General features: G+C 44.1%; 1 protein-coding gene across 1 annotated transcript in view; it reads left to right on the top strand.

The window, feature by feature from the left end:
• Positions 1–26733, top strand: part of fmn2b (formin 2b) — an 81794-nt gene that overhangs the window by 14610 nt on the left and 40451 nt on the right. Inside the window, exons 2-8 of the mRNA XM_026314743.1 lie at positions 1001–1251; positions 6118–6296; positions 6939–7062; positions 8880–8935; positions 15255–15753; positions 15916–16507; positions 17083–17227. Coding sequence (XP_026170528.1) covers positions 1001–1251; positions 6118–6296; positions 6939–7062; positions 8880–8935; positions 15255–15753; positions 15916–16507; positions 17083–17227 — 1846 coding nt within the window. The remainder of the gene's footprint in view (positions 1–1000; positions 1252–6117; positions 6297–6938; positions 7063–8879; positions 8936–15254; positions 15754–15915; positions 16508–17082; positions 17228–26733) is intronic.

The raw sequence follows: 26733 nt of genomic DNA on the forward strand, positions 1-26733 counted from the left end.
TAGGGTTTATATACTCTTTCTCCTGCATTAGGTAATGCTTACTTTATTTATTTATTTATTTACCATCTATAATCCTATTGGTCAGTTACCAAGCAGACTTAAGGCCTATGTAATAGATCACTCTGCCCTGGTCATTACTTTAATTTCAAAATGTTAATTCTATTTTAATTCAGATACTTCCCTTTATTCCCCAGCCATCTGTTCACTCGATCCTTCTGGTACTTTCCAACAGTTTTCACTTCCTTATTACTTGACCTGCACATACATCTTATTTTAATTCCATTAACACATACACAATCTACCATAATAAAATCATAGTGCAATCAGTTACAATAAATCATGATACAGTTACTATGAATCTATCTTCTATCATTTGTTACGTCAGTTATGACGGAATTGGAGAGCACCCGAAGGCAGATTAAAAACGGTGAGTCAGTTTATTTAAACACAAAATCACTGGAGATCAATCCACAACACAAAACTCTCCAGGCACTTGGGACAATCCCTCGTTGAGGTATGGTGCAATGGATGCCTTGTTCAGAACTGCGTGACTCGAGGATGACAGGGTCAGGCGCACCACAGGTAACTCCTGACATGCAGGGACCTGGAGAATCAGAGAATAAGTAAGTATTCAGCTGATAAGGTTTTCTTAAGAGTGCCATGTGCAAGAATGTTGGATGTAAGTGTATGTGTCACAAATATGTGAGCGTCAAGTATGAATGGCAAAAATTTGTGTTTGTATGTTAGGGTCAGTCCACAGTAATGGGGCTACTTCGTCACGGTCCATCACAGTGAACATGTCGTCTTCTTTTGTTTAAAAGTTATATTATTATGTGGTAATGCAGTACAATTGTCATCAGTTGCAGTTATAAGCAACAATGCCACTCATAAGTGGTATATATGTAATACATAATGTTTTAATGGTTTATTTATACGAAGCAATTTTACTCATATGATCCACTTTCAAATTAAAGCTAACTAGAAATATGAATACTTACAGGACCATGGCCAGTGATCAGCAGGTCCATAGACAGCGTACACAAAGACTCATCAGACCTTTGAGTCGCTCAGCAGACTGGACTGAGGAGCTTGAGAGGAGGCTAATGAGCAGAGAGGAAGCTGGCCAAGGCTCTGGAGGGTCAGGAGACTATTTGATGAGCTACAGAGGAGGAGGAAGTCAGCCCATATGTGCTACCAGGAGATCTTCCTGTGGACAGGTTTCTCCCTGTGGCTTTCAGGACATCTTTACAGGTAAACAATTGTAGTTTCACTTCATTCAGTAATTATTGTTTACTAGAGAAGGAGAAAACAATAAACTAAATGTCAGTTCAATTCAGTTCAATTTACAAAAAAATCATCTCAAGGTAATTTATATAGAGAATAACAACCCATCCCTCTTGAACATGCACTTAGTAGCAGGAGAAAAAAATCTGTTATGTTCTTTTAAGAAGAAGTGGTACAGGGCCCAAGTATGGACAACTAAAGTTCTTTATTTTTAATGCCAAACAGAAGAGAAATGTAGTTCGGGCAGACTGGGACAGGAACAGGCACAAACAAAGATCCAGCACATGGTAAACTCAAACGTGCAACTTGAACATAAAACAAAGTCTCAGCTAACAAACTCAGAAAATTAAAAACGTTGAACATAGCTCAGATTCAAAACATGACTCAAACAATACTCCAGCAAGAAACAAAGGAAGCCAACTGATATATATAGACGAGAAAAAAGGGACAATCAAACACTGGTGTAACTAATCATAATAATCAGCATAAAGCACTACCTGGACATCTATATGGACACCTAATAAAGCACCTGGAAACTAAGCCAGGCGGGACAGGAAGACAAAAACCAAAATAAAAGTCCAACAAAGGAAACCAAAAGCATCAGACCATGACATTACCCAACTCCCCCTCAAGGGCCGGCTTCCAGACGGCCAAAAGTCCAGGGTTCAGGAGGAAAGTCCGTTTGCCACAAGGCTCCATTTTGGGCCCAGTTTTATTTTATTTGTACATGTTACCATTAGGTAACATGTACAAATCATTACAAAATACGATATTTTGTTTCATCTGTATGCAGACGATCTGCAAATTTATCTGCCTGTTGTTTCTAACTCCTCTGATACTCTTAGATCCCTCCGTAGATGTCTGGACAACATCAAATACTGCTTAACACAAAATTTTCTTAGTCTAAATGAGAACAAAACAGAATGTATTCTCTTTGGTACCCCCCCAGTTTCATGGCTTCTGGTCTCTGAGGATTAAGATGCTTTCTATAGAGAGTCTAGTGCTGTGTAGAAATAAGGAAAAAATCTATCCATGAAAATACATTCTGGAGTCCTGAGTATAATCTCTCTCTGTGGGATGTTTCAACTGCCACACATCTTTAATCTCCAAAGAAGAACATATTTTTTTAAGTATTTGAGGGCTCCTCTGAGAGAAGAGAGGAGTGAAGAAAGCGCTCATACCTCACCCGCAAAGGACCTCTCATCAGCCAAGTATCCCCACTTGATTAGCACATCTATTGGTGGCCCCTCCACTGCCTTAGGCACCTCCAGCTGCATCCACAGCCTCTACAAGACTTGTCATTGTCCATTCCATCCCCAGCGTCACCAATGGGATTTCCAAATCATCTGGAATTCTTGGTAAAATCCATCCATCCATCTTCTTCCGCTTATCCGGGGCCGGGTCGCGGGAGCAGCAGCCTAATCAGGGATACCCAGACTTCAATCTCCCTGGACACTTCCTCCAGCTCTTCCGGGGGGGGGGGGGTTCCCAGGCTAGTTGGGAGACATAGTCACTCCAGGGTGTCCTGGGTCTTCCCCAGGGTCTCCTCCCGGTGGGACATGCCCAGACCACCTCCCCAGGGAGGCGCCCAGGAGGCATCCGAAACAGGTGCCCGAGCCACCTGAAATGACTCCTCTCAATGTGGAGGAGCAGCGGCTCTACTCCGAGCTCCTCCCGGGTGACCGAGCTCCCCAACCTATCTCTAAGGGAGTGCCCGGCCACCCTGCGGAGGAAGCTCATTTCAGCCGCTTGTATCCACGATCTTGTCCTTTCAATCATGACCCAGAGCTCATGACCATAGGTTCAATTCAATTCAATTCAATTTGATTTGTATTTATTTATTTATTTGTATGCGCCAAATCACAATACAAATCATCTCAAGGCACTTCACAAAAACTAAAACTAAGAACCCAACAATTCCCTTATGAGCAAGCACTTGGCGACAGTGGAGAGGAAAAAACTCCCTTTAATGGAAGAAAAAACCTCCAGCAGAACCGGGCTCAATTTGGGTGGCCATCTGCCTCGACCAGTTGGGGTGAGTGGATAGAGGAGAGAGAAAAGAACAGCAACAATAAACAACAAACAGACACTGCAGGTTGGTGGGGCCAGTAACTGCACATCAGCGATATACAGCTCCAGGACCAGGGACACCTGCAGAAGATACAGAGAGAGAGAACAGAGAGAGAGGGAGAGAGCACAAACTAGGGGAGAGAGAGAGCACAAGGTTAGTGACATTCAGTGGTGGAATATACATCTGAGGTGGGAGGAGAGGAAGAGAGGGGAGGGGAAGGGAAGAGAGGTGGGGGTGGGGTTAGGGTAGGGGAGCGCAGTGCACCGATGGCCCTCGGGCAGCCTAGGCCTATAGCAGCATAACTAAGGGATGGTTCAGGGTTGCCTGAAGCCACTCCTAACTATATGCTTTGTCAAAGAGGAAGGTTTTAAGTCTAGCCTTAAAAGTACAGAGAGTGTATGCCTCCTGAACCCAGGCTGGGATCTGGTTCCACAGGAGAGGAGCTTGATAACTAAAGGCTCTGCCTCCCATTCTGCTTTTGGAAACTCTGGGAACCACAAGTAGACCTGCACTCAGTCCCATTCTTTGTTCAACTGTTTTGTCATTTCCCATTTGGGTATCTTGTCAGGAGTTTCTCAGGACTCTGACCCTAATGCAGGCATGAGGTTTCAATGCAGGGATTTATTAAATAATAGTGAATACAGGCTGTCATGACAAATACAACACAAGCAGTAACAAGCAGTTACCCACAAGCAGGACTCCAATAAAGTCCCAGAATCGACAGACTCAAGAGGGTTAGGGGAAAACAGAATCCAAACAACGATCCAGGGCACAGGTGAGACAGTAAACCAGGAACAAAGGGAGCAGAGTTGAAGGGAGGACTGAGAGACAGTACCAGGAGAAGCCCAGGACAATGCAGACAGGGAGGATAGCCTTAAGCAGGAATCCGTTCCATTCTGGAGTGTGTCCCCACAATGAGCAGGAACCTGAGGCCATTCCACCCATCCATCCATTACCTCGACTAGATAATGGATGGATGGATGGATGGATGGGTCACACGGATCTGCTGGAGCCTGTCCCAGCTCTGTTTAGGTGAAAGGCAGGGGTACACCCTGCATACAGTGGCTTGCAAAAGTATTCATACCCCTTGAACTTTTCCACATTTTCTCACATTATGACCACAAACATAAATATATTTTATTGGAATGTTATGTGAAAGACCAACACAAAGTGTCATACAATTGTAAAGGAGAAAGAAAATTATACATGAGTTCAAATTTTTTTTACAAATAAAAAACTGAAAAGTGCAGTGTGCAAAAGTATTCAGCCCCCTTTTCTCTGAGTGCATCCAATTGCCTGCAGAAGTTGCCTGATGATTGCTGACTGATCGAATGTTGACCTAATGACTAAATAGAGTCCACCTGTGTGTAATTTAATCTCAGTACAAATACAGCTGTTCTGTGACAGCCTCTGTGGTTTGTTAAGAGAATATTGGGGAGCAAACAGCATCATGAAGTGCAAGGAACACACCAGACAGGTCAGGGATAAAGTTGTGGAGAAATTTAAAGCAGGGTTAGGCTATAAAAAGATTTCCCAAGCTTTGAACATCTCACGGACCACTGTTCAGTCCATCATCCGCAAATGGAAAGAGCATGGCACAACTGTAAACCTACCGAGACATGGTCGTCCACCTAAACTAACAGGCCGAACAAGGAGAGCACTGATCAGAGATGTAGCCAAGAGGCCCATGGTGACTCTGGATGAACTGCAGAGATCTGCATCTCAGGTGGGGGAATCTGTCCATAGGACAACTATCAGTCGTGCACTGCACACATCTGGACTTTATGGAAGAGTAGCAAGAAGAAAGCCATTGTTAAAAGAAAACCACAAGAAGTCCCGTTTGCAGTTTGCCAGAAGCCATGTGAGTGACCCAGCAAACGTGTGGAAGAAGGTCCTCTGGTCAGATGAGACCAAAATTGAACTTTTTGGCCTAAATGCAAAACGCTATGTGTGGCAGAAACCTAACACTGCACATCACTCTGAACACACCATACCCAATGTCAAACATGGTGGTGGCAGCATCATGCTCTGGGGCTGCTTCTCTTCAGCAGGGACAGGGAAGCTGGTCAGAGTTGATGGGAAGATGGATGGAGCCAAATATAAGGGCAATCTTGGAGGAAAACCTGTTGGAGTCTGCAAGACACTTGAGACTGGGGCGGAGATTCACCTTCCAACAAGACAACGGCCCTAAACATAAAGCCAAAGCTACAGTGGAATGGTTTAAAATGAAACATATTCATGTGTTGGAATGGCCCAGTCAAAGTCCAGACCTAAATCCAATCGAGAATCTGTGGCAAGATCTGAAAACTGCTGTTCACAAACGCTCTCCATCTAATCTGACTCAGCTTGAATTGTTTTGCAAGGAAGAATGGGCAAAGATTTCAGTCTCTAGATGTGCAAAGCTGGTAGAGACATACCCCAAAAGACTTGCAGCTGTAATTGCAGCAAAAGGGGGTTCCACAAAGTATTGACTCAGGGGGGCTGAATACTCTTGCACACTGCACTTTTCAGTTTTTTATTTGTAAAAAAAAATTGAACTCATGTATAATTATCTTTCTACTTTACAACTGTATGCCACTTTGTGTTGGTCTTTCACATAACATTCCAATAAAATATATTTATGTTTGTGGTCATAATGTGAGAAAATGTGGAAAAGTTCAAGGGGTATGAATACTTTTGCAAGCCACTGTAGGTCACCAGTCCCTCACAGCACTCTGCAAGGTGATAACGGTAATTTCTCCTTTTTATTACTGTATGTCTAGGTCGTACCCTCCTGGAGAAGCTGTTCATGCAGCAGCAGCAGGAAGAGCCAGAGGAGGCTGAGAGGCTCTGCTCCAGGATCTTGGCCATGGGACTCCTGTTACCATTCACTGACTGCTTCAGAGAGCAACTGGGTGGCAGCAATGCCCACATGACCTCTACAGCATCAAACAAGTTTGATGTATGCAGTTACACATAATATACATTATTTTACAAACTACAGATATATTTGTTGTGAGTTGTATTGATTATATTATTCACAATTGGACATTTGTGCTTACACAATATTTCCTTTTTTGACACTACATCATAGTGTAATGTGATAATAATAATGTGCACCTTTACATTCTAAAAATATTATCCACTCTTCCACTTATTCCTGCTATCCAGGGTCCATGATAAATGTCCCCCCTTTTGGCCCAAACGGATTTGTACTGAGAACTGCAAATGTAGTGTTGAGGATCCTGACTAAAGCAGTGACATCCATTAGGACTTACCTTGGGTTGGTTGTGGCCTTGCAGGACCACAAATGCATGAATAAGGCAATATGGGGACACAAATGAAACTTGATACACCTGATTATATGCTGTTGATGTGACATATAAGCTACATACTGCATGTTTGACCTGATACACCTAATAGAATGAGTGCACATTTAAATGAATATACTTATAAATCCTACATTAACGTAGCAATAGAAAAATGTAGAAACATTTTGAAATCTTAAAATTCACTTTTTATCATCTCCAAATGTATTTATTTTGAGTCAGTATAATGTATCATGCAATTTAATAGTTAGCTCTAAATGTAATTGTTTCACCAGCATGACCAACTCTATACATGGGCAGCAGTTAACCAACCACACTCCCTGGATCCTTTTGATGGGAAGCTAACAGGGCAGATCAAGAGCCCCTGCACCCCAGACAGGACAGGACTCAAATCCACAGGTGCCAATAATAAGAACATAGTAACAATGACATGAAAGCGGAAGTAGGAGGTGTGGGCATCCAAGTGTTTCGTTTCCTCAGTGATTGATAGTTTTATGCAGGGACTCTGGCCTTTGCACTGGTTCCTTCTCCTCATGGCTGTATTTTTGTACTTACTCAAAGCCAGGGTCCTCAGAAACAGTAACAGTCTGCCAGTATTGTTATACCCCAGTTGTAGATTTGTCCACCTCCTTGGAAATATTTAAAATAAACAGTCATGTACCACAGCGAGTGCTCCCTGACCTCCTGGTACCGGTAAATATCAGTTTCCACTTTATTTAATTAGTCTTAGCAGTACAGATTATTTTTATAGTAAAGCTGGAGAAGGAACCCACATAGGCCTTTCTAATAATAATAATAATAATAATGATAATCCGACTGTAGGGGGATCTTTAGGCTCTGGCATTCCCCCAGCAAAGAGCAGACTGTAGCGGTGACCGACAGGGGTGTTTGAATAATTGCTCCAGCCATGAGCAATAAATGTAGACCTCCTGGTACTCCTGAGCAACTCGAACTATATTTTAAGTGGCTCAGGAGACCAGATGTTAGTCTGTCCTCTGCTGTTTTTAAGCCTTTAATTGCTGGAGACAGGCAGAAGAACAGGCAGGAAAACAGGAACATGGAGACCGAGAATCAGACACATGGGAAACAGGCTGCAAAGACACCAAACAAATCGCTGGGGAACAAATGAACAGGGCAGCTATATAGCCACACACAAGGAGATAGGGAAAGAGCAGAGCAGAGCAGGGACAGGTGAAACATTGGGAATGATTAGACATAACGTTACTGAGGGCTACAAAAATGGGGAATAGGAACTAAATATAAAACAAGAGTCTTCAGTGGGTAGTGTAAATGAGGCTATGACAGAAGGCATGAATGAGTATTTCTGCAGTGAAGTGAGAGAGGGAGGTGCAGAGATGGGCAATGTTCTCGAGGTGAAAGAATGAAGATTTGAAGGAGAGGGTGGAGTCCATTATGATGCCAAGGTTTTGCAGGTTTTGGCCCCCATCCTCCAAAGGGGGAAGGAGTGACATTTTGTCTGTTGATGAGGAGGGAGAAGTCCTGGGCAGAGGGTAGGAGAGCTTTAAGTCCAATAATGATGAGTTCTGTTTTATTGCTTTTGAGTTTGAAGATCTTATTGGCCATCCAGATTTTGATGTCAGTAAGGCATTTTGTGATGGTGGAGAGAATGACTGGGGTGATGGATTTGGTGGAGATGTACAGCTGTGTATTGTCAACATAGAGGTGAGGGCTGAACCAGTGATACCAAAGGATGACTGCAAATGTTTGTGTAGGATGGAGAGGTTGATGATGTCGAAGGCAGTGCTGAGGTTGAGGAGAAGGATTGTGAGAGAACCAGATTGGGAAGCAAGGAGGTCATAGGTGACTTTGAGTTAGACTGTTTCAGTGCTGTGGTGGGTGTAGAAGCCAGATTGAAATGTTTCCAAGAATTGGCAGGAGTGGAGAATGTCAGTTTGCCTAATTAAACTTTTACTGTCTTAAGCAAACTAGGAAAGTAGACAAAACCTTTCATTTTATTGTAAAATTTATCGACAGAATCAGCTGTTGTTTCAAAAGTACACATTGTATTATCTGCACCCCATGTGTCTGCACCCCAAGCTTGCATATGTTTGCACTTCTAGCCAAACTCAGTGGGTGGCATCAGCCTAAACTATATTTTATATAAAACAATTTCATACTTTGTGTTTATAATCAACTACAGGAGTCTGAAAACTGTTGTACTGCAGCCTTCTAACATGCAGTTCTGTTTTGTCCAGAATACCATGCATCCCAGTTGGGTTTGAGACAACAAATAGAGAACCAAGAATGTCAGGTCGGTAACTTTAATTTTCTCCACTTTTTTTTATATAGTCTGGTAATTGAATATTCAACAGTTTTGTTCAATCTGCGGGTATGTGCAGTCCAGCGTGTGTGGGTGTTGCTTCACATTTTCACAATTTCAGCTTTTATGTATGTCTGCATTACAGGACCTGAGAGCTATAATAGTTCTTAGAATGCCAGCCCTAACTATACACTTTGTTAAAGAGGAAGGTTTTAAGTCTAGCCTTAAAAGTACAGAGAGTGTCTGCCTCCTGAACCCAGACTGGGAGCTGGTTCCACAGGAGAGGAGCTTGATAGCTAAAGGCTCTGCCCCCCATTCTACTTTTGGAAACTCTGGGAACAACAAGTAGGATTTTAAATTCTATTCTGGATTTTACAGGGAGCCAATGAAGAGAAGCTAGTATACAGATGTAGTGATTTAAGGTTTTCTACTTTTTTACCATGGTATGTTTATGCATCTTTCTGCAACCAGGTGTCAGAAAACCTATTAGCCCTTTTGCAGATGCGCGAATACACAGGCACTGCAGCAAATAAATTCTTATTTATTATATAATTATTATAAATTATATTATTAAAATCTGTTACACCAGGTTTAATGTATCTTTGACTCCAAAGATCTATTAAACTTCAAACACAACACTATAGTTACTAAAACAGTAAACATCATGTACAGTATGTTAGAATAGGGACATCTTTGTGAACACTTGCATATCTGATATATCACACAGCTGCTCTCACCATCATATGTTGTCATTGTCAACTAGGCTTCATTAAAACACAACAGAGCTGACCACAGAAAGGGGAGACTGGAGGTTTAAAAGTGCAACACTGCCTATTTTAAGTCAACTCTCTCTTAAATTATTATTTTATAGTTTCCTTTTTCAGTTATCTGTGTACGCAGTCATTTTCCTCTCCCCAGTCTGACCAGCGATGACATGTTTAGCCACATATCCTCATTTTGTCACTGGCTGTGTAGGTGGTATCCAGCACAAGAGGAGTTAAAAAATGAAAACCACTCCTCTTATTGAACAGAAAAACGGAACAGTCAGATGTGGATTATTAAATATCAGGTCTCTTTCATCTAAATCTCTGTTAGTAAATGATTTGATAACCGATCACCAAATTGACCTACTTTATCTTACTGAAACCTGGTTACAGCAGGATGAATATGTCAGTCTGAATGAATCAGCCCCCCTCAGTCATAAAAACTGTCATGTTCCTTGAAGCACAGGTCGAGGTGGAGGAGTAGCTGCAATCTTCCACTCAAACTTATTATTAAACTTTCATCCTCAGTACAGTTATAACTCATTTGAGAGCTTCACTCTTGACCTCTCACATCCAAACTGGAAAAGACAAGAACTACAGTGGGTACGGAAAGTATTCAGACCCCTTTAAATTTTTCACTCTTTGTGTCATTGCAGCCATTTGCCAAAATCAAAAAAGTTCATTTTATTTCTCATTAATGTACACTCAGCACCCCATCTTGACAGAAAAAAACAGAAATGTAGAAATTTTTGCAAATTTATTAAAAAAGAAAAACTGAAATATCACATGGTCATAAGTATTCAGACCCTTTGCAGTGACACTCATATTTAACTCACATGCTGTCCATTTCTTCTGATCCTACTTGAGATGGTTCTGCTCCTTCATTGGAGTCCAGCTGTGTTTAATTAAACTGATTGGACTTGATTAGGAAAGGCACACACCTGTCTATATAAGACCTTACAGCTCACAGTGCATGTCAGAGCAAATGAGAATCATGAGGTCGAAGGAACTGCCCAAGGAGCTCAGAGACAGAATCGTGGCAAGGCACAGATCTGGCCAAGGTTACAAAAGAATTTCTGCAGCACTCAAGGTTCCTAAGAGCACAGTGGCCTCCATAATCCTCAAATGGAAGAAGTTTGGGACGACCAGAACTCTTCCTAGACCTGGCCGTCCAGCCAAACTGAGCAATCGTGGGAGAAGAGCCTTGGTGAGAGAGGTAAAGAAGAACCCAAAGATCACTGTGGCTGAGCTCCAGAGATGCAGTAGGGAGATGGGAGAAAGTTCCACAAAGTCAACTATCACTTCAGCCCTCCACCAGTCGGGGCTTTATGGCAGAGTGGCCCAACGGAAGCCTCTCCTCAGTGCAAGACACATGAAAGCCTGCATAGAGTTTGCCAAAAAACACATGAAGGACTCGCAGACTATGAGAAATAAGATTCTCTGGTCTGATGATATGCTGCTATAGGCCTAGACTGCCCGAGGACCATCGGTGCACTGAGCTCCCCTACCCTAACCCCCCCCCTTCTCTCCCACCTCATGTATATTCCACCATTGAATGTTACTAACCTTGTGCTCTCTCTCTACCCTAGTTTGTGCTCTCTCCCTCCCTCTCTCTCTCTCTCTCTGTTCTCTCTGTACCTTCTGCAGGTGTCCCTGGTCCTGGAGCTGTTTATCGCTGATGTGCAGTTACTGGCCCCACCAACTTGCAGTGTCTATTTGTTGTTTATTGTTGCTGTTCTTTTCTCTCTGCTCTATCCACTCACCCCAACCGGTCGAGGCAGATGGCCGCCCAAACTGAGCCCGGTTCTGCTGGAGGTTTTTTTTTTCTTCCGTTAAAGGGAGTTTTTTCCTCTCCACTGTCGCCAAGTGCTTGCTCATAAGGGAATTGTTGGGTTTTTAGTTTTAGTTTTTGTAAAGTGCCTTGAGATGATTTGTATTGTGATTTGGCACTATACAAATAAAACTGAATTGAATTGAATTGATGAGACCAAGATTGAACTTTTTGGCGTTAATTCTAAGCGGTATGTGTGGAGAAAACCAGGCACTGCTCATCACCTGCCCAATACAATCCCTACAGTGAAACATGGTGGTGGGAGCATCATGTTGTGGGGGTGTTTTTCAGCTGCAGGGACAGGACGACTGGTTGCAATTGAAGGAAAGATGAATGTGGCCAAGTACAGAGATATCCTGGAAGAAAACCTCTTCCAGAGTGCTCAGGACCTGAGACTGGACCGAAGGTTCACCTTTCAACAGGACAATGACCCTAAGCACACAGCTAAAATAACAAAGGAGTGGCTTCGGAACAACTCTGTGACTGTTCTTGACTGGCCCAGCCAGAGCCCTGACCTAAACCCAATTGAGCATCTCTGGAGAGACCTGAAAATGGCTGTCCACCAACGTTCACCATCCAACCTGACAGAACTGGAGAGGATCTGCAAGGAAGAATGGCAGAGGATCCCCAAATCCAGGTGTGAAAAACTTGTTGCATCATTCCCAAGAAGGCAAAAGGGTGCTTCTACTCAATACTGAGCACAGGGTCTGAATACTTATGACCATGTGATATTTCAGTTTTTCTTTTTTAATAAATTTTTTTCTGTCAAGATGGGGTGCTGAGTGTACATTAATGAGAAATAAAATGAACTTTTTTGATTTTGGCAAATGGCTGCAATGACACAAAGAGTGAAAAATTTAAAGGGGTCTGAATACTTTCCGTACCCACTGTAGTTCCACTTGTCATTGTGTACTGTCCACCTGTCCCTTACTGAGTTTTTAACTGAATTTCCAGACTTCCTAACCGATTTAGTGCTTACTTCAGATAAAGTCATTATAGTGGGAGATTTTAACATTCATGTAGATGTTGAAAATAATAGTCTCAGAACTGCATCTAATTCAATATTAGATTCAATTGGTTTCACTTAAAATGTTAATATACTGTTTTAATCAACGTCTTTGATCTTGTTCTAACATATGGGATTGAAGTTGAACATTTAATAATATTGAACATTTAATAAGTGCGTGAAACTCTTGATACTGTGGCCCCTTTGTAAAAGAAGTTAGTGAATAAGAGGGGATTAGCTCCATGGTACAGTTCACATATTCGTACCTTAAAGCAGGCATCACAAAGGCTGGAAAGGAAGTGGCATTCCACAATTTTAGAAGAACCTTATCTAGCCTGGAAAAACTGTCTATTAACATAAAAAACTCTCCGTAAAGCCATAACTGCACACTATTCATCACTAACAGAGGAAAATAAGAACAATCCCAGGTTTCTTTTCAGCACTGTAGCCAGGCTGACAAAAAGTCACAGCTCTGTTGAGCCCAGTGTTCCCTTAGCTCCTAGCAGTGATGACTTTATGAGTTTCTTTACCAATAAAATTATAACTATTAGAGATAAAATTCCTCAGGTGCTTCCTATAGCTGCCATAAATGAATTGTCTACTACAGTAGCTCTTGAATCATCTATAAGACCTCAGTTACAGTATTGTTCAAAATAATAGCAGTACAATGTGACTAACCAGAATAATCCAGGTTTTTAGTATATTTTTTAATGATACATGGCAAACAAGTTACCAGTAGGTGCAGTAGATTCTCAGAAAACAAACAAGACCCAGCATTCATGATATGCACACTCTTAAAGCTGTGCAATTGGGCAATTAGTTGAAAGGGGTGTGTTCAAAAAAATAGCAGTGTCTGCCGTTGACTGTACAAACTCAAAACTATTTTGTACAAATGTTTTTGTTTGTAGGATTTAGCAATCCTGTGAATCACTAAACTAATATTTAGTTGTATGACCACAGTTTTTTATAATTGCTTCACATCTGTGTGGCATGGAGTCAACCAACCTGTGGCACCTTTCACTCTGTGATTCTTTAACAACATTCCACAATTCATTTACATTTCTTGGTTTTGCTTCAGAAACAGCATTTTTGATATCAACCCACAAGTTCTTGATTGGATTAAGGTCCGGGGGTTGGGCTGGCCACTCCATAACATTAATTTTGTTGGTTTGGAACAAAGACTTTGCTCGTTTACTAGTGTGTTTGGGGTCATTGTCTTGTTGAAACAACCATTTCAAGGGCATGTCCTCTTCAGCATAAGGCAACATGACCTCTTCAAGTATTTTGACATATGCAAACTGATCCATGATCCCTGGTATACGATAAATAGGCCCAACACCACAGTAGGAGAAACATGCCCATATCATGATGCTTGCACCACCATGCTTCACTGTCTTCACTGTGTACTGTGGCTTAAATTCAGAGTTTGGGGGTTGTCTCACAAACTGTCTATGGCACTTGGACCCAAAAAGAACAATTTTACTCTCATTAGTCCACAAAATGTTCCTCCATTTCTCTTTAGGCCAGTTGATGTGTTCTTTGGCAAATTGTAACCTCTTCTGCACATGCCTTTTTTTTAACAGAGGGACTTTGCAGGGGATTCTTGAAAATAGATTAGCTTCACACAGACGTCTTCTAACTGTCACAGTACTTACAGGTAACTCCAGAATGTCTTTGATCATCCCGGAGCTGATCATTGGCTGAGCCTTTGCCATTCTGGTTATTCTTCAATCCATTTTGATGGTTGTCTTCCGTTTTCTTCCACGTCTCTCTGGTTTTGCCCTCCATTTTAAGGCATTGGAGATCATTTTAGCTGAACAGCCTATAATTTTTTGCACCTCTTTATAGGTTTCCCCCTCTCCAATCAACTTTTTAATCAAAGTACGCTGTTCTTCTGAACAATGTCTTGAACGACCCATTTTCCTCAGGCTTTCAAATGCATGTTCAACAAGTGCTGGCTTCATCCTTAAATAGGGGCCACCTGATTCACACTTGTTTTTTCACAAAATTGATGACCTCACTGATTGAATGCCACACTGCTATTTTTTTGAACACACCCCTTTCAACTAATTGCCCAATTGCACAGCCTTAAGAGCGTGCATATCATGAATGCTGGGTCTTCTTTGTTTTCTGAGAATCTACTGCACCTACTGGTAACTTGTTTGCCATGTAGCAATAAAAAATATACTAAAAACCTGGATTATTCTGGTTAGTCACATTGTACTGCTATTATTTTGAACAATACTGTATGTTTACACAGCTTCTCTCCCATAGATCTCTGAATTCACATCAACAGTAGCTTCAGCTAAATCAACATGTCTCTTAGACCCCAACCCGACTAGACTGCTCAAATTAATTATAGACCAATATCCGACCTTTTATTTCTAAAATTCTTGAAAAAGCTGTTGCTAAGCAGTTATGTGAGTTAGGTATAGAGTTTCTCAAGGTTCTGTGCTAGGACCATTTTTTTTCACCATATACATGCTTCCCTTAGGCAATGTTATTAGAAAGCATTGTATTAGCAAAGAAATTTTCCATTCCAACATAATCAAATGCTGTCTCAGGAGGGAGGAGGGTTTTTTTGGGTTTGTATGTCAACTGTTTCAATGTGATTTTTTTATTGATATTTGGCATTATACAATAAAATGGTATTGAATTGATTACATACCGAACACTGATTCATAGCTTTTTTTTTTTTTTTTTTGGTAGGAAGATTGTGAACTACCTTCAGCAAAATTAAAGGAAAAACACATAAATGTCATCCAACAGCTGGAACAAACCATAGAAGACCTTAGGACTAAAATTGCTGAGCTGGAGCGACAGACCCCCCTGCTGGACAGAAACAGTATGAAACCCACCCCTTCCACGATAGACAGAGAGTGTGGAGGAGAGCAGGGCTTGGTTAGGGCTGTGTGTGATGCTCACCTGCAGACAGAGGTAACTCTCTCTCTGGGCTGCCTGGAGGCTAAGTCTGTGCAGACATCACCCATGAATGACAGCTTTAAATTCAAAGTGCCTTGTAGTGAGTTGGGTGGAGTGAACAGCTTCCTCTATCTTCCACCTAGAAAGGATACCTTATTCTGTTCATGTCAGCAGCAACCACCTCCTCCTCCACTTCCACATACCCTTCCAGAGCAAGTAGTACCTTCTTATCAAGGTCAGGCTGTGGTCCCTCCTTTACCACTTCTCTCTTCGCCTTTACCAGCAGGCTCTATGCCATCTGCTCCACTACTTCCTCCCCCTCCACCTTTACCAGCAGGTACATTGCCAGCACCTCCATCATCACCTCCTCCACATTTACAGGTAGGCTCAATGCAAGCTCATCCACCTCCTCTTCTTACGCCACCTTTACCAGCAGGCTCACTGCCAGTTCCTCCACCACCACCACCACCACCACCTCCTCCTCCACCTTTACCAGCAGACTCTGTGACAGCTCCTCTTCCACCTTTACCATCAGACTCAATGCCAGCTCCTCCACCACCACCACCACCACCTCCTCCTCCACCTTTACCAGCAGACTCTGTGACAGCTCCTCCTCCACCTTTACCAGCAGACTCCGTGACAGCTCCTCCTCCACCTTTACCATCAGGCTCAATGCCAGCTCCTCCACCACCACCTCCTCTACCATCAGTTTTAGCAGTTCCTGGTATTCATCAACTCCCACCTCCTCCTCCTCTCCTTCCTAGTGGCATAGCTCTTCCTCCTCCGCCCCCATTACCAGGACTTGGAGGCCCAACCCCTCCACCACCATATCCAGGCTCTTGGATTCCCCCTCCCCCAACAGGACCCATCTGTGTTCCTCCAGCTCTTCCAGGGACTCTAGGTTCCCTGCCTCCTCCTCTACCACTGGGGCTGTATGCTCTTGGTTTGAATCAGGAGAAACCACCCAGAAAGGCTGTGGTGGAGCCGCCCAGACCCATGAAGCCTCTCTATTGGACCAGGATCCAGCTGCATACCAAAAAGTAAAGTTGGTAACAAGTGTAACTATTGTTGCCACAAAACGGTGAGGTATTTTTTATTGACTTGCCTCAAGGCCAGATAATAACTGTTCTGTATAGTGGACGAAATAGTGAAAATCAATTTTGATTTGAAAAATTGATTGAACTAAAGATAACCATACCAATCATACCAACACAATCACCCAAACCATTTTTATACAAGGGATGGCAATGCAGCCTTATTTTATATATTTCAGCCATTAAAAGTGCTTTTTACAAAGCTGTCAAAACCTGTGTAGTAGTCTAATATGCTCAGAATCAATTTTAACAACGCATATTTTTTAATGTTTTCTAAGTAAGCCATCACACAGAATGCTGTATTTTTGCTGGCTACTTGCAAAATCTTTAATAAATCACATTCAGATTTTATACAAATCTAAAATCTAAAACATTGCAGCACAATTTTGAGGAGAGTAACATCAGGGAGTTATATAATATATATATATATAATATATATATATATACAATTGACTGCTGAAATCCTTCACATTTTCTTTTATTTTTAGTACTACTAGTGAATGCTTTCTTTTGTTTCTCAGGGAAGTTTCTTCTTCATTGGTTTGGGACGCAATAGAGGAGCCTGATGTGGACTTTAAGGAGTTTGTGGAGTTGTTTTCAAAAACAGCTGTAAAGGAGAAGAAGCAGCCACTATCTGACACCATCACCAAGTCCAAGGCCAAACAGGTCTGTGTGTTTTACATATATGTCTAGGTAGTACTAGTAATTAAAAGGGTAGCAACAACCACTCTTTTTTTTTAATTATTCATTTTTACGTTTTACATTCTTAAAGGTTTTAAGAATGACAAGTTAAATCCAATCAAAGACTTTATTAGCTAATGGTTCCATACATCAGTTCATTAGGTACACTATTTATTCAGCTTTACTATTTATCTAGAGTCCTGTATTGGGGCTGGAGCTCACAATGGGCATTAGGGAAAAGCTGTGCACTCTGGATATGGGCCGATACAGACAAGTATCTATTGGCACTGAAGGTAAAATAACTAAGCAATTCAAATACCACTGTTAAGACAACTTAAATGTCTGTCTGGTTTTTGATAACTTAGTCATAGTTTCATCTCACATCAGATTAAACTGTTTCTAGTTTCAATGATGTCTTGATAGTCTCTTATATATACCAAGTAATGTCAAGTGTCCCCTCCTTGAACCGCCACCTTATCGTGGTGGAGGGGTTTGAGTGCCCGTATGATCCCAGGAGCTATGTTGTCTGGGGCTATATGCCCCTGGCAGGGTCACCCAAGGCAAACAGGTCCTAGGTGACGAACCAGACTAAGAGCGGTTCAGTGACCTCTTATGCAACGAAAAACGAGGACCGCGACATCGCCCGGCATGGCGAAGCCGGGGCCCCACCCTGGAGCCAGGCCTGAGGTTGAGGCCCGTTGGCTGGGTCTCCCCCCATGGGGCCCAGCCGGGCAAAGCCCGAAAGAGCGACGTGGGATCAGGCAGTGGTCGAGGACGGGGACCTCGGCGACCCGATCCCTGGATGCTGAAACTGGCTCTAGGGACATGGAATGTCACCTCACTCAGCTATATCACTCAGGAGCCTGAGCTTGTGCGGGAGATCGAGCGGTACCAACTAGAGATAGTTGGGCTCACCTCCATGCACAGCCTGGGCTCTGGAACCCAGCTCCTTGAGAGGGGCTGGACTCTCTTCTACTCTGGATTTGCTCGTGGTGAGTGGCAGCGAGCTGGTGTGGGCTTGCTCATACCTCCCCAGCTCAGCTGCCACGTGTTGGAGTTTTCCCCCCAGAGTGAAAGGGTCATTTCCCTGCGCCTTCGGGTCGGGGATAGGTTTCTCACTGTCTCTCACGCTCACGTGGGCAGCGACAGTGAAACCTGGAGGGGCGTGATTGGGTGGAACGGCCTCCCCGATACGAACCGGAGTGGTGTTCTGTTGCTGGACTTCTGTGCTAGTCACAGTTTGTCCATAATGAACACCATGTTCAAGCATAAGGGTGTCCATCAGTGCACATGGCACCAGGACACCCTAGGCCGGAGGTCAATGATCGACTTTGTAGTCTGATTATCGGCCATATGTCTTGGACACTCGGGTGAAGAGAGGGGCAGAGCTGTCAACTGATCACCACCTGGTGGTGAGTTGGATCCGCTGGCGGAGGAGGAAGCGGGACAGACTTGGCAGGCCCAAACGTACTGTGAGGGTCTGTTGGGAATGTTTGGCCGAACCCACTGTCAGAGGGGTCTTTAACTCACACCTCCGAGAGAGCTTCTACCAGATCCCGGGGCAGGTTGGGGACATTGAGTCCGAATGTTTTCCACCTCCATTGTCGACGCGGCGGCTAGAAGCTGTGGCCGTAAGGTTTCGGGTGCCTGTCGTGGCGGCAATCCCCGAACCTGGTGGTGGACACCGGAGGAAAGGGATGCCGTCAAGCTGAAGGAGTCCTACCGAGCTTGGTTGGCTTGTGGGACTTCCGAAGCAGCTGACAGGTACCGCAGGGCCAAGCGTGCTGCAGCCCAGGCGGTGACGGAGGCAAAAACTCGGGTATGGGAGGAGTTCAGTGAGGCCATGGTGTCGGCCATCCGGCGCCCCAGGAGGGGGAAGCAGTGCTCTACCAACACTGTTTACAGTGGAAGTGGGGAGCTGCTGACCTCGACTGGGGATATTGTCGGACGGTGGAAGGAATACTTCGAGGATCTCCTCAATCCCATCAACACGTCTTCCATAAAGGAAGCAAGGGCTGGGGATTCGGAGGCTGATCCATCCATCACCCAAGCCGAAGTCACTGAGGTAGTTCGGCAGCTCCTCTGTGGCAAAGCACCGGGGGTGGATGAGATCCGTCCCGAGTACCTCAAGTCTCTGGATGTTGTTGGGCTGTCATGGCTGACATGCCTGTGCAACATCACGTGGCGTTCGGGGACAGTACCCCTGGATTAGCAGACCGGGGTGGTGGTTACTCTTTTTAAGAAGGGGGACCGGAGGGTGTGTTCCAACTACAGAGGGATCACACTCCTCAGCCTCCCGGGGAAGGTCTACGCCAGGGTGCTGGAGAGGAGGATCCGGCCATTGGTCGAACCTTGGATCCAGGAGGAACAATGCGGTTTCCGTCCTGGGCGAGGACCACTGGACCGGCTCTACACACTCTCAAGGGTGCTCGAGGGTTCATGGGAGTTTGCCCAACCAGTCCATATGTGTTTTGTGGACTTGGAGAAGGCATTCGACCGGGTCCCTCGTGACATCCTGTGGGAGGTGCTCCAGGAGTATGGGGTCCGGGGCCCTTTGCTGAGGGCTATCCGGTCTCTGTACAAACGGAGCAGGACCTTGGTTTGCATTGCCGGTAGTAAGTCAAACCTGTTCCCAGTACACGTTGGACTCCGGCAGGTTCTGCCCTTTGTCACCGGTTCTGTTCATTACTTTTATGGACAGAATTTCTAGGCGCAGCCAGGGGCCGGAGGGAGTCCAGTTCGGGGACCACAGGATTTCATCTCTGCTTTTTGCAGACGATGTTGTCCTGTTGGCTCCCTCGAGCCAGGATCTCCAGCATGCGCTGGGGCGGTTTGCAGCCGAGTGTGAAGCGGCTGGGATGAGAATCAGCACCTCCAAGTCCTTGTTCACGAGTGAGGGAAGGATGGAGCGTGAGATTGACAGACGGATCGGGGCATCGGCAGCAGTAATGTGGTTGTGTACCGGTCCGTTGTGGTGAAGAAGGAGTTGAGCCGGAAGGCGAAGCTCTCGATTTATCGGTCAATCTACGTTCCGACTCTCACCTATGATCATGAGCTATGGGTCATGACCGAAAGAACGAGATTGCAGATACAAGCGGCTGAAATGAGCTTCCTCCGCAGGGTTGCCAGGCGCTCCCTTAGAGATAGGGTGAGGAGCTCGGTCACCCGGGAGGAGCTTAGATTAGAGCCGCTGCTCCTCCACATCGAGAGGAGTCAGTTGAGGTGGATCGGGCATCTGTTTCGGATGCCTCCTGGGTGCCTTCCTGGGGAGGTGTTCCGGGCATGTCCCACCAGGAGGAGGCCCCGGGGAAGACCCAGGACATGCTGGAGGGACTATGTCTCCCAGCTAGCCTGGGAACGCTTTCGGTCCCCCCCCCCCCGGAAGAGCTGGAGGAAGTGGCCAGGGAGAAGGAAGTCTGGGTATCCCTGATTCAGCTACTGCCCCCGCGACCCGGCCCCGGATAAGCGGAAGAAGATGGATGGATGGATGTCAAGTGTTTGTTGCCAGTTTGTCTACTCTATTTCATGTGCGGTCAGTGTCAGTGTGCTGAGCATTTGGGTCCACCATGTCTGGTAAATTACAGCACAAACTGGCCACCATGGACCCAGCCAGCACAGAGGAGCAGTTCAGAGGCTGGCCACAATGCAGCAGGGAAGTAGAACCGCCTCTCAGTATGCCATCGTCTGTTTTGGGTAACACCCCGCTGTGTGACATCTTCATACATCGACTAGCACCCCAGGACAAAAAACAATTTAACCCCTATTGACGTGCCCATGAACTTAAACGCCCACATAGCCCTAGCTGTTAAAATAGACCTGCATTCACAAGAAAGCACCAAGGAACGACACATGGAACAGCGTCCATGTCACCATCACTCCAGGAACTTTCCAGGCCATGATTTGCCCCCACCAGTACCAACGGCTGTCGCAACATTCCCCGCGGACCCAGACACCACAATCACTAGCCTGATGCCTCGCCAGGAAACCTCACAGAAGCAGGACCCAGGGACAAGCCCATGCAGCTGGGACATATGTGCCTGTCCAGGAGCGAACGAGAGTGGAGGTTCAACGGCAGTCTCTGTCCCAGCCTCTGTTTTCCCCAGGCTATAGACCTCACTGTGGAGGCTGAGCTGAGGCAACCCACTGGGAATAGTGGCAAGTGCCCCAATCCCCTGTCCTTTGCACCTCCTTCTAAGAGACCAGGGAGCATCCATGATAACTGCCCTGACCTGTCAGGTGTTCCAGAGTGCTACTGGGACTTGGCAGAGGTTTTTAGCAAGAGTAAAGCCACGTCCCTACCGCCACACCGGAATTAAAATTGTGCCATTGACTTGCTGCTAGGTACTTCCCCTCCTTAGGGACGTTTGTACTCATTGTCATTAAGAGAGACACAGGACATGCATGAGTACATTAAAGCATCATTAGAATCAGGTATCATCAGACCCTCATTGTCCCCTGCTGGCGCAGGTTTCTTTTTCGTTGAGAAGACATTGCTTCCCTGAATTGACTATCGTGGTCTGAATATCATCATGGTCAAGAATCCCTATCCACTGACATTACTTGCGTCTGCCTTTGAGTTACTGAAGAGAGTGCGAGTGTTCACTAAATTAGGTCTACACAATGCGGACCACTTGGTACATATGAGGCAGGGTGAGAAATGGAAAACTGCCTTTAACACTCCATCATGGCACTATGAATACCTGGTCATGCCCTTCAGACTGACCAACACCCCAGCAGTCTTCCAGGCCGTGGTTAATGACATTTTTAAGGACATGATTAATGATTGTGTATTCGTTTATTTGGATGATATCTTGTTTTTTTTCACCTAGCCTGTCTGAGCATGTCTGTCATGTCAGGAAAGTTCTCACCAGACTCCTAGATAACAAATGGTATGTCAAAGGGGAAAAATGTGAATGTCATGTGTCAGCATTGTCATTCCTGGGGTTTGTTGTGTCAGAAGGGGAAATTCAAATGGACCCAGCGAAAACCAAAACGGTACAGGAGTGGCCCACACCAGTCTCCAGGCGTCAGGTCCAAAGGTTCCTGGGTTTTACAGACTTTTATCAGAAATTTTACCTCTGTTGCTTCCCCTCTGCATGTTCTTCCCTCCACCAAGTCCAAGTGCAAGTGGGGTCCCGCTGCTGAGAAGGCCTTCCAGTGCCTGAAGAGGAGCTTCATCAGCGCACCAGTGCTGACCCTTCCGGGCCCTGCTTGGCAGTTTGTGGTGGAGGTGCCCGCAGTCCAACCAAGGAAACTGGAGTCTGGTGATGTGGAATGCAGAGAGGCCAAGGGGACTCAGGAGAGTGTCACTCACAGGGAAACAGAAGCCAGGAGGTGCCGGAGTCAGGAACAAGGAGGAGGCTGAGAAGATTCAGAGTGTGGCCTACTGACAGGGAAGCTGGAGTTCGGTTACACAGAACACAGGAACAGGGAGAGACCACAGAAATTCAGTGGAATGTGGCCACTTACAGGGAAAACAGGAGCGAGGATAACTGGAGTCCATTGACATGGAACACAGGAACAGGGGGAGACCAAGGAGACTCAGGAGAGTGTGGCCACACACAGAAAACAATCAGGTCTTTAAAACATGATGGAGATTTCTTAACAGGTAAAAATGATCAAAAAGTTAAAAAAAAAAAAGGGCTACACTTAAAAAATGTTTTTAAAGCTTTCAACCACTGGAAAGTAAGATCTGAATGTCTGAAAATGTTGCTTTATTCTTTTCAGTGTCACAATTCTGTGCCAAAAAAAAGGTTCGAAACATGTTCTGCAAACATTCAGCTTCATTCCTTTCTTCTTTACCTCTGTGTTCAATGCACCAAGACAGATACCAAGCAAGTGACTGTTCAGCACTGCATTTCACGTATTGGATGAAAATAGGTTACATGGCAACAAGGTAGACATTGATCTTTGTAAATAAAAAACATGCATCTTACCAATAAATACTCTGAAATACTGGTTATTTTAATTTGTCTTTGTATTGTATTGGTCAACTAATTAACAAATTATTTTAAATAATTCTGCCCTGTCACCTCAATGAAAGTTTAACCACAACTCAAATTATATGTGTCTTCTCCTTTCAGACATCAGACCATCAATATAATGCCAGTTTGTATTATTATTATACACAAACAAATATTATTGTATATTATTTTGTTAATGATATATGGTACAAGCCATATGGAAAACATAGAGAAGTAAATGAGCATGTGCTAGTTTTATTATGAATTTGTGTTACCTTTAATATGTAACCAGTGGTGTGTCCTGAATTTTTTTTCAGTGGGGGCAATTTTAATACCTTAGCCTGATTGGACAATGACATTTAGAGGCAGACAAGACAGTATAGAACACTCATAAGCACTAGTGTCAAATAGAAAAAAAAAAGATCCCTCCTGTTTGAAGATTTTCAATCAGGATTTAGAGCACATCATAATACAGAAACAGCACTGTTAAAAGTCACCAACAATCTTCTCTTAGCCTCAGATAACGGACTTGTTTCTATACTTGTCCTCTTAGACCTTAGTCCTGCATTTGAAACTACTGACCACAGCATCTTATTACATAGACTGGAGCATGTGACTGGTATCAGAGGAACAGCGTTAAAATGGTTCCAATCTTATTTATCGGACAGATTCCAGTTCATTCATGTCCAAGATGAACCTTCCATGTGCACAAAAGTGGAGTTCCACAAGGTTCTGTGCTAGGACCGATTCTGTTCACCCTGTACATGCTTCCTTTAGGCAATGTTATTAAGAAGCACTCTATTAATTACCACTGCTATGCAGATGACACTCAGCTGTATCTGTCTATGAAACCTGATGATACAAACCAGTTAACCAGACTTCAAGCATGTCTAACTGACATAAAGGCCTGGATGGCCAGTAACTTTCTACTTTTAAATTCAGAGAAAATTATTGTATTTGGGCCTAAAAACCTCAGAAATAACTTTTCTAAAAATATAGCTACTTTAGATGGCATAATCCTGGCCTCCAGCACTACTGTGAAAAACCTTGGAGTTATTTTTGACCAGGACATGTCCTTTAACTCACACATAAAACAAATCTCTAGAACTGCCTTCTTTCACCTGCGCAACATTACCAAAATTAGGAACATCTTGTCTCAAAATGATGCAGAAAAACTAGTCCACGCATTTGTTACCTCAGGGCTAGATTACTGTTACTCATTACTATCTGGATATCCCAGTATCTTCATAGAAAGCCTCCAGTTAATTTAGAATGCCGCAGCCAGAGTCCTGACAGGAAATAGGAAGAGAGATCATATTTCTCCTATATTAGCTTCTCTTCATTGGATCCCTGTAAAATACAGAATAGAATTTAAAATCCTTCTTCTCACATACAAATCCCTTCATGATCAAGCTCCTTCACACCTTAAAGACCTCATAGTACCATATTATCCCAATAGAGCACTTTGCTCTCAGAGTGCAGGTCTACTTGTGGTTCCTAGTTTCCAAAAGTAGAATGGGAGGCAGAGCCTTTAGCTATTAAGCTCCTCTCTTGTGGAACCAGCACCCAGTCTGGGTTCAGGAGGCAGACACTCTCTATACTTTTCAGGCTAGACTTACAGTGGTGTGAAAAAGTGTGGGCCCCCCTTCCTGATTTCTTATTTTTTTGCATGTTTGTCACACTTTGTTTCAGATCATCAAACAAATTTAAATATTAGGTCAAAGATAACACAACTAAACACATTATCACATTATTATTAAGAAAAAACAAAATCCAAAACTACATGGCCCTGTGTGAAAAAGTGTCCCCCCGTGGTTTATCACACCTGAGTTCAAGTCTGGTCACACCCAGGCCTGATCACTGCCACACCTGTTGCAACGAAGAAATCACTTAAATAGGACCTACCTGACAAAGTGAAGTAGACCAAAAGATCTTCAAAAGCTAGACATCATGCCGAGATCCAAAGAAATTCAAAAACAACTGAGAAAGAAAGTAATTGAGATCTATCAATCTGGAAAGGTTATAAAGCCATTTCTAAAGCTTTGGGACTGCAGCGAACCACAGTGAGAGCCATTATCTACAATGGCCAAAACATGGAACAGTGGAGTACCTTCCCAGGAGTGGCCGGCCAACCAAAATTACCCCAAGAGTGCAGCAATGACTCATCCAAGAGGCCACAGAAGAGCCCACAACAACATCCAGAGAACTGCAGGCCTCACTTGCCTCAGTTAAGGTCACTGTTCATGACTAAGAAAGAGACTGGGCAAAAATGGTCTGCGTGGCAGAGTTCCAAGACGGAAATTGCTGGTGAGCAAAAAGAACATAAAGTCTTATCTCAGTTTTGCCAGAAAACGTCTTGATGATCCCCAAGACTTTTGGGAAAATACTCTGTGGACTGACGAGACAAAAGTTGAACTTTTTGGAAGGTGTGTGCCCCATTAAGTCTGGCGTAAAAGTAACACTGCATTTCAAAAAAAGAACATCATACCAAGTAAAATATGGTGGTGGTAGTGTGATGGTCTGGGGCTGTTTTTCTGCTTCAGGACCTGGAAGACTTGCTGTGATAAATGGAACCATGAATTCTGCTGTCTACCAAACAACCCTGAAGGAGAATGTCCGGCCATCTGTTTGTGACCTCAAGATGAAGTGAACTTGGGTTCTGCAGCAGGACGATGATCCAAAACACACCAGCAAGTCCACCTCTGAATGGCTGAAGAAAAACAAAATGAAGACTTTGGAGTGGCCTAGTCAAAGTCCTGACCTGAATCCAATTGAGATGCTGTGGCATGACCTTAAAAAGGTGGTTCATGCTCAAAAATCCTCCAATGTGGCTGAATTACAACAATTCTGCAAAGATGAGTGGGCCAAAATTCCTACTGTAACAGACCCATTGCAAGTTATCGCAAACTCTTGATTGCAGTTGTTGCTGCTAAGGGTGGCCCAACCAGTTACTAGGTTTAGGGGGCAAACACTTTTTCACACAGGGCCATGTACTTTTGGATTTTGTTTTCCCTTAATTAAAACCTTCATTTAAAAACTGCATGACGTGTTTACTTGTGTTATCCTTGACTAATATTTAAATTTGTTTGATGATCTGAAACAAAGTGTGACAAACATGCAAAAAAAAAAGAAATCAGGAAGGGGGCCAACACTTTTTCACACCACTGTAAAACCTTCCTTTTTGACAAAGCGTATAGTTAGGGCTGGCTTCAGGAAACCCTGAACCATCCCTTAGTTATGCTGCTATAGGCCTAGACTGCCCGAAGACCATCAGTGCACTGAGCTCCCCTACCCTAACCCTCCCCTCCTTTCCCTTCCCCTCTCCTCCTCTCCTCCCCCCTCGCATGTATATTCCATCATTGAATGCCACTGTGCTCTCTCTACCCTAGTTTGTGCTCTCTCCCTCTCCCTCTGTTCTCTCTCTCTCTGTACCTTCAGCAGGTGTCCCTGGTCCTGGAGTTGTATATTGCTAATGTGCAGTTTCTGGCCCCACCAACTGCATTGTTGGTGCAGTGTCTATTTGTTGTT

The sequence above is a fragment of the Mastacembelus armatus genome, chromosome 19 (genome assembly GCF_900324485.2).
Source record: "Mastacembelus armatus chromosome 19, fMasArm1.2, whole genome shotgun sequence".
NCBI classification, from domain to species: Eukaryota; Metazoa; Chordata; class Actinopteri; order Synbranchiformes; family Mastacembelidae; genus Mastacembelus; species Mastacembelus armatus.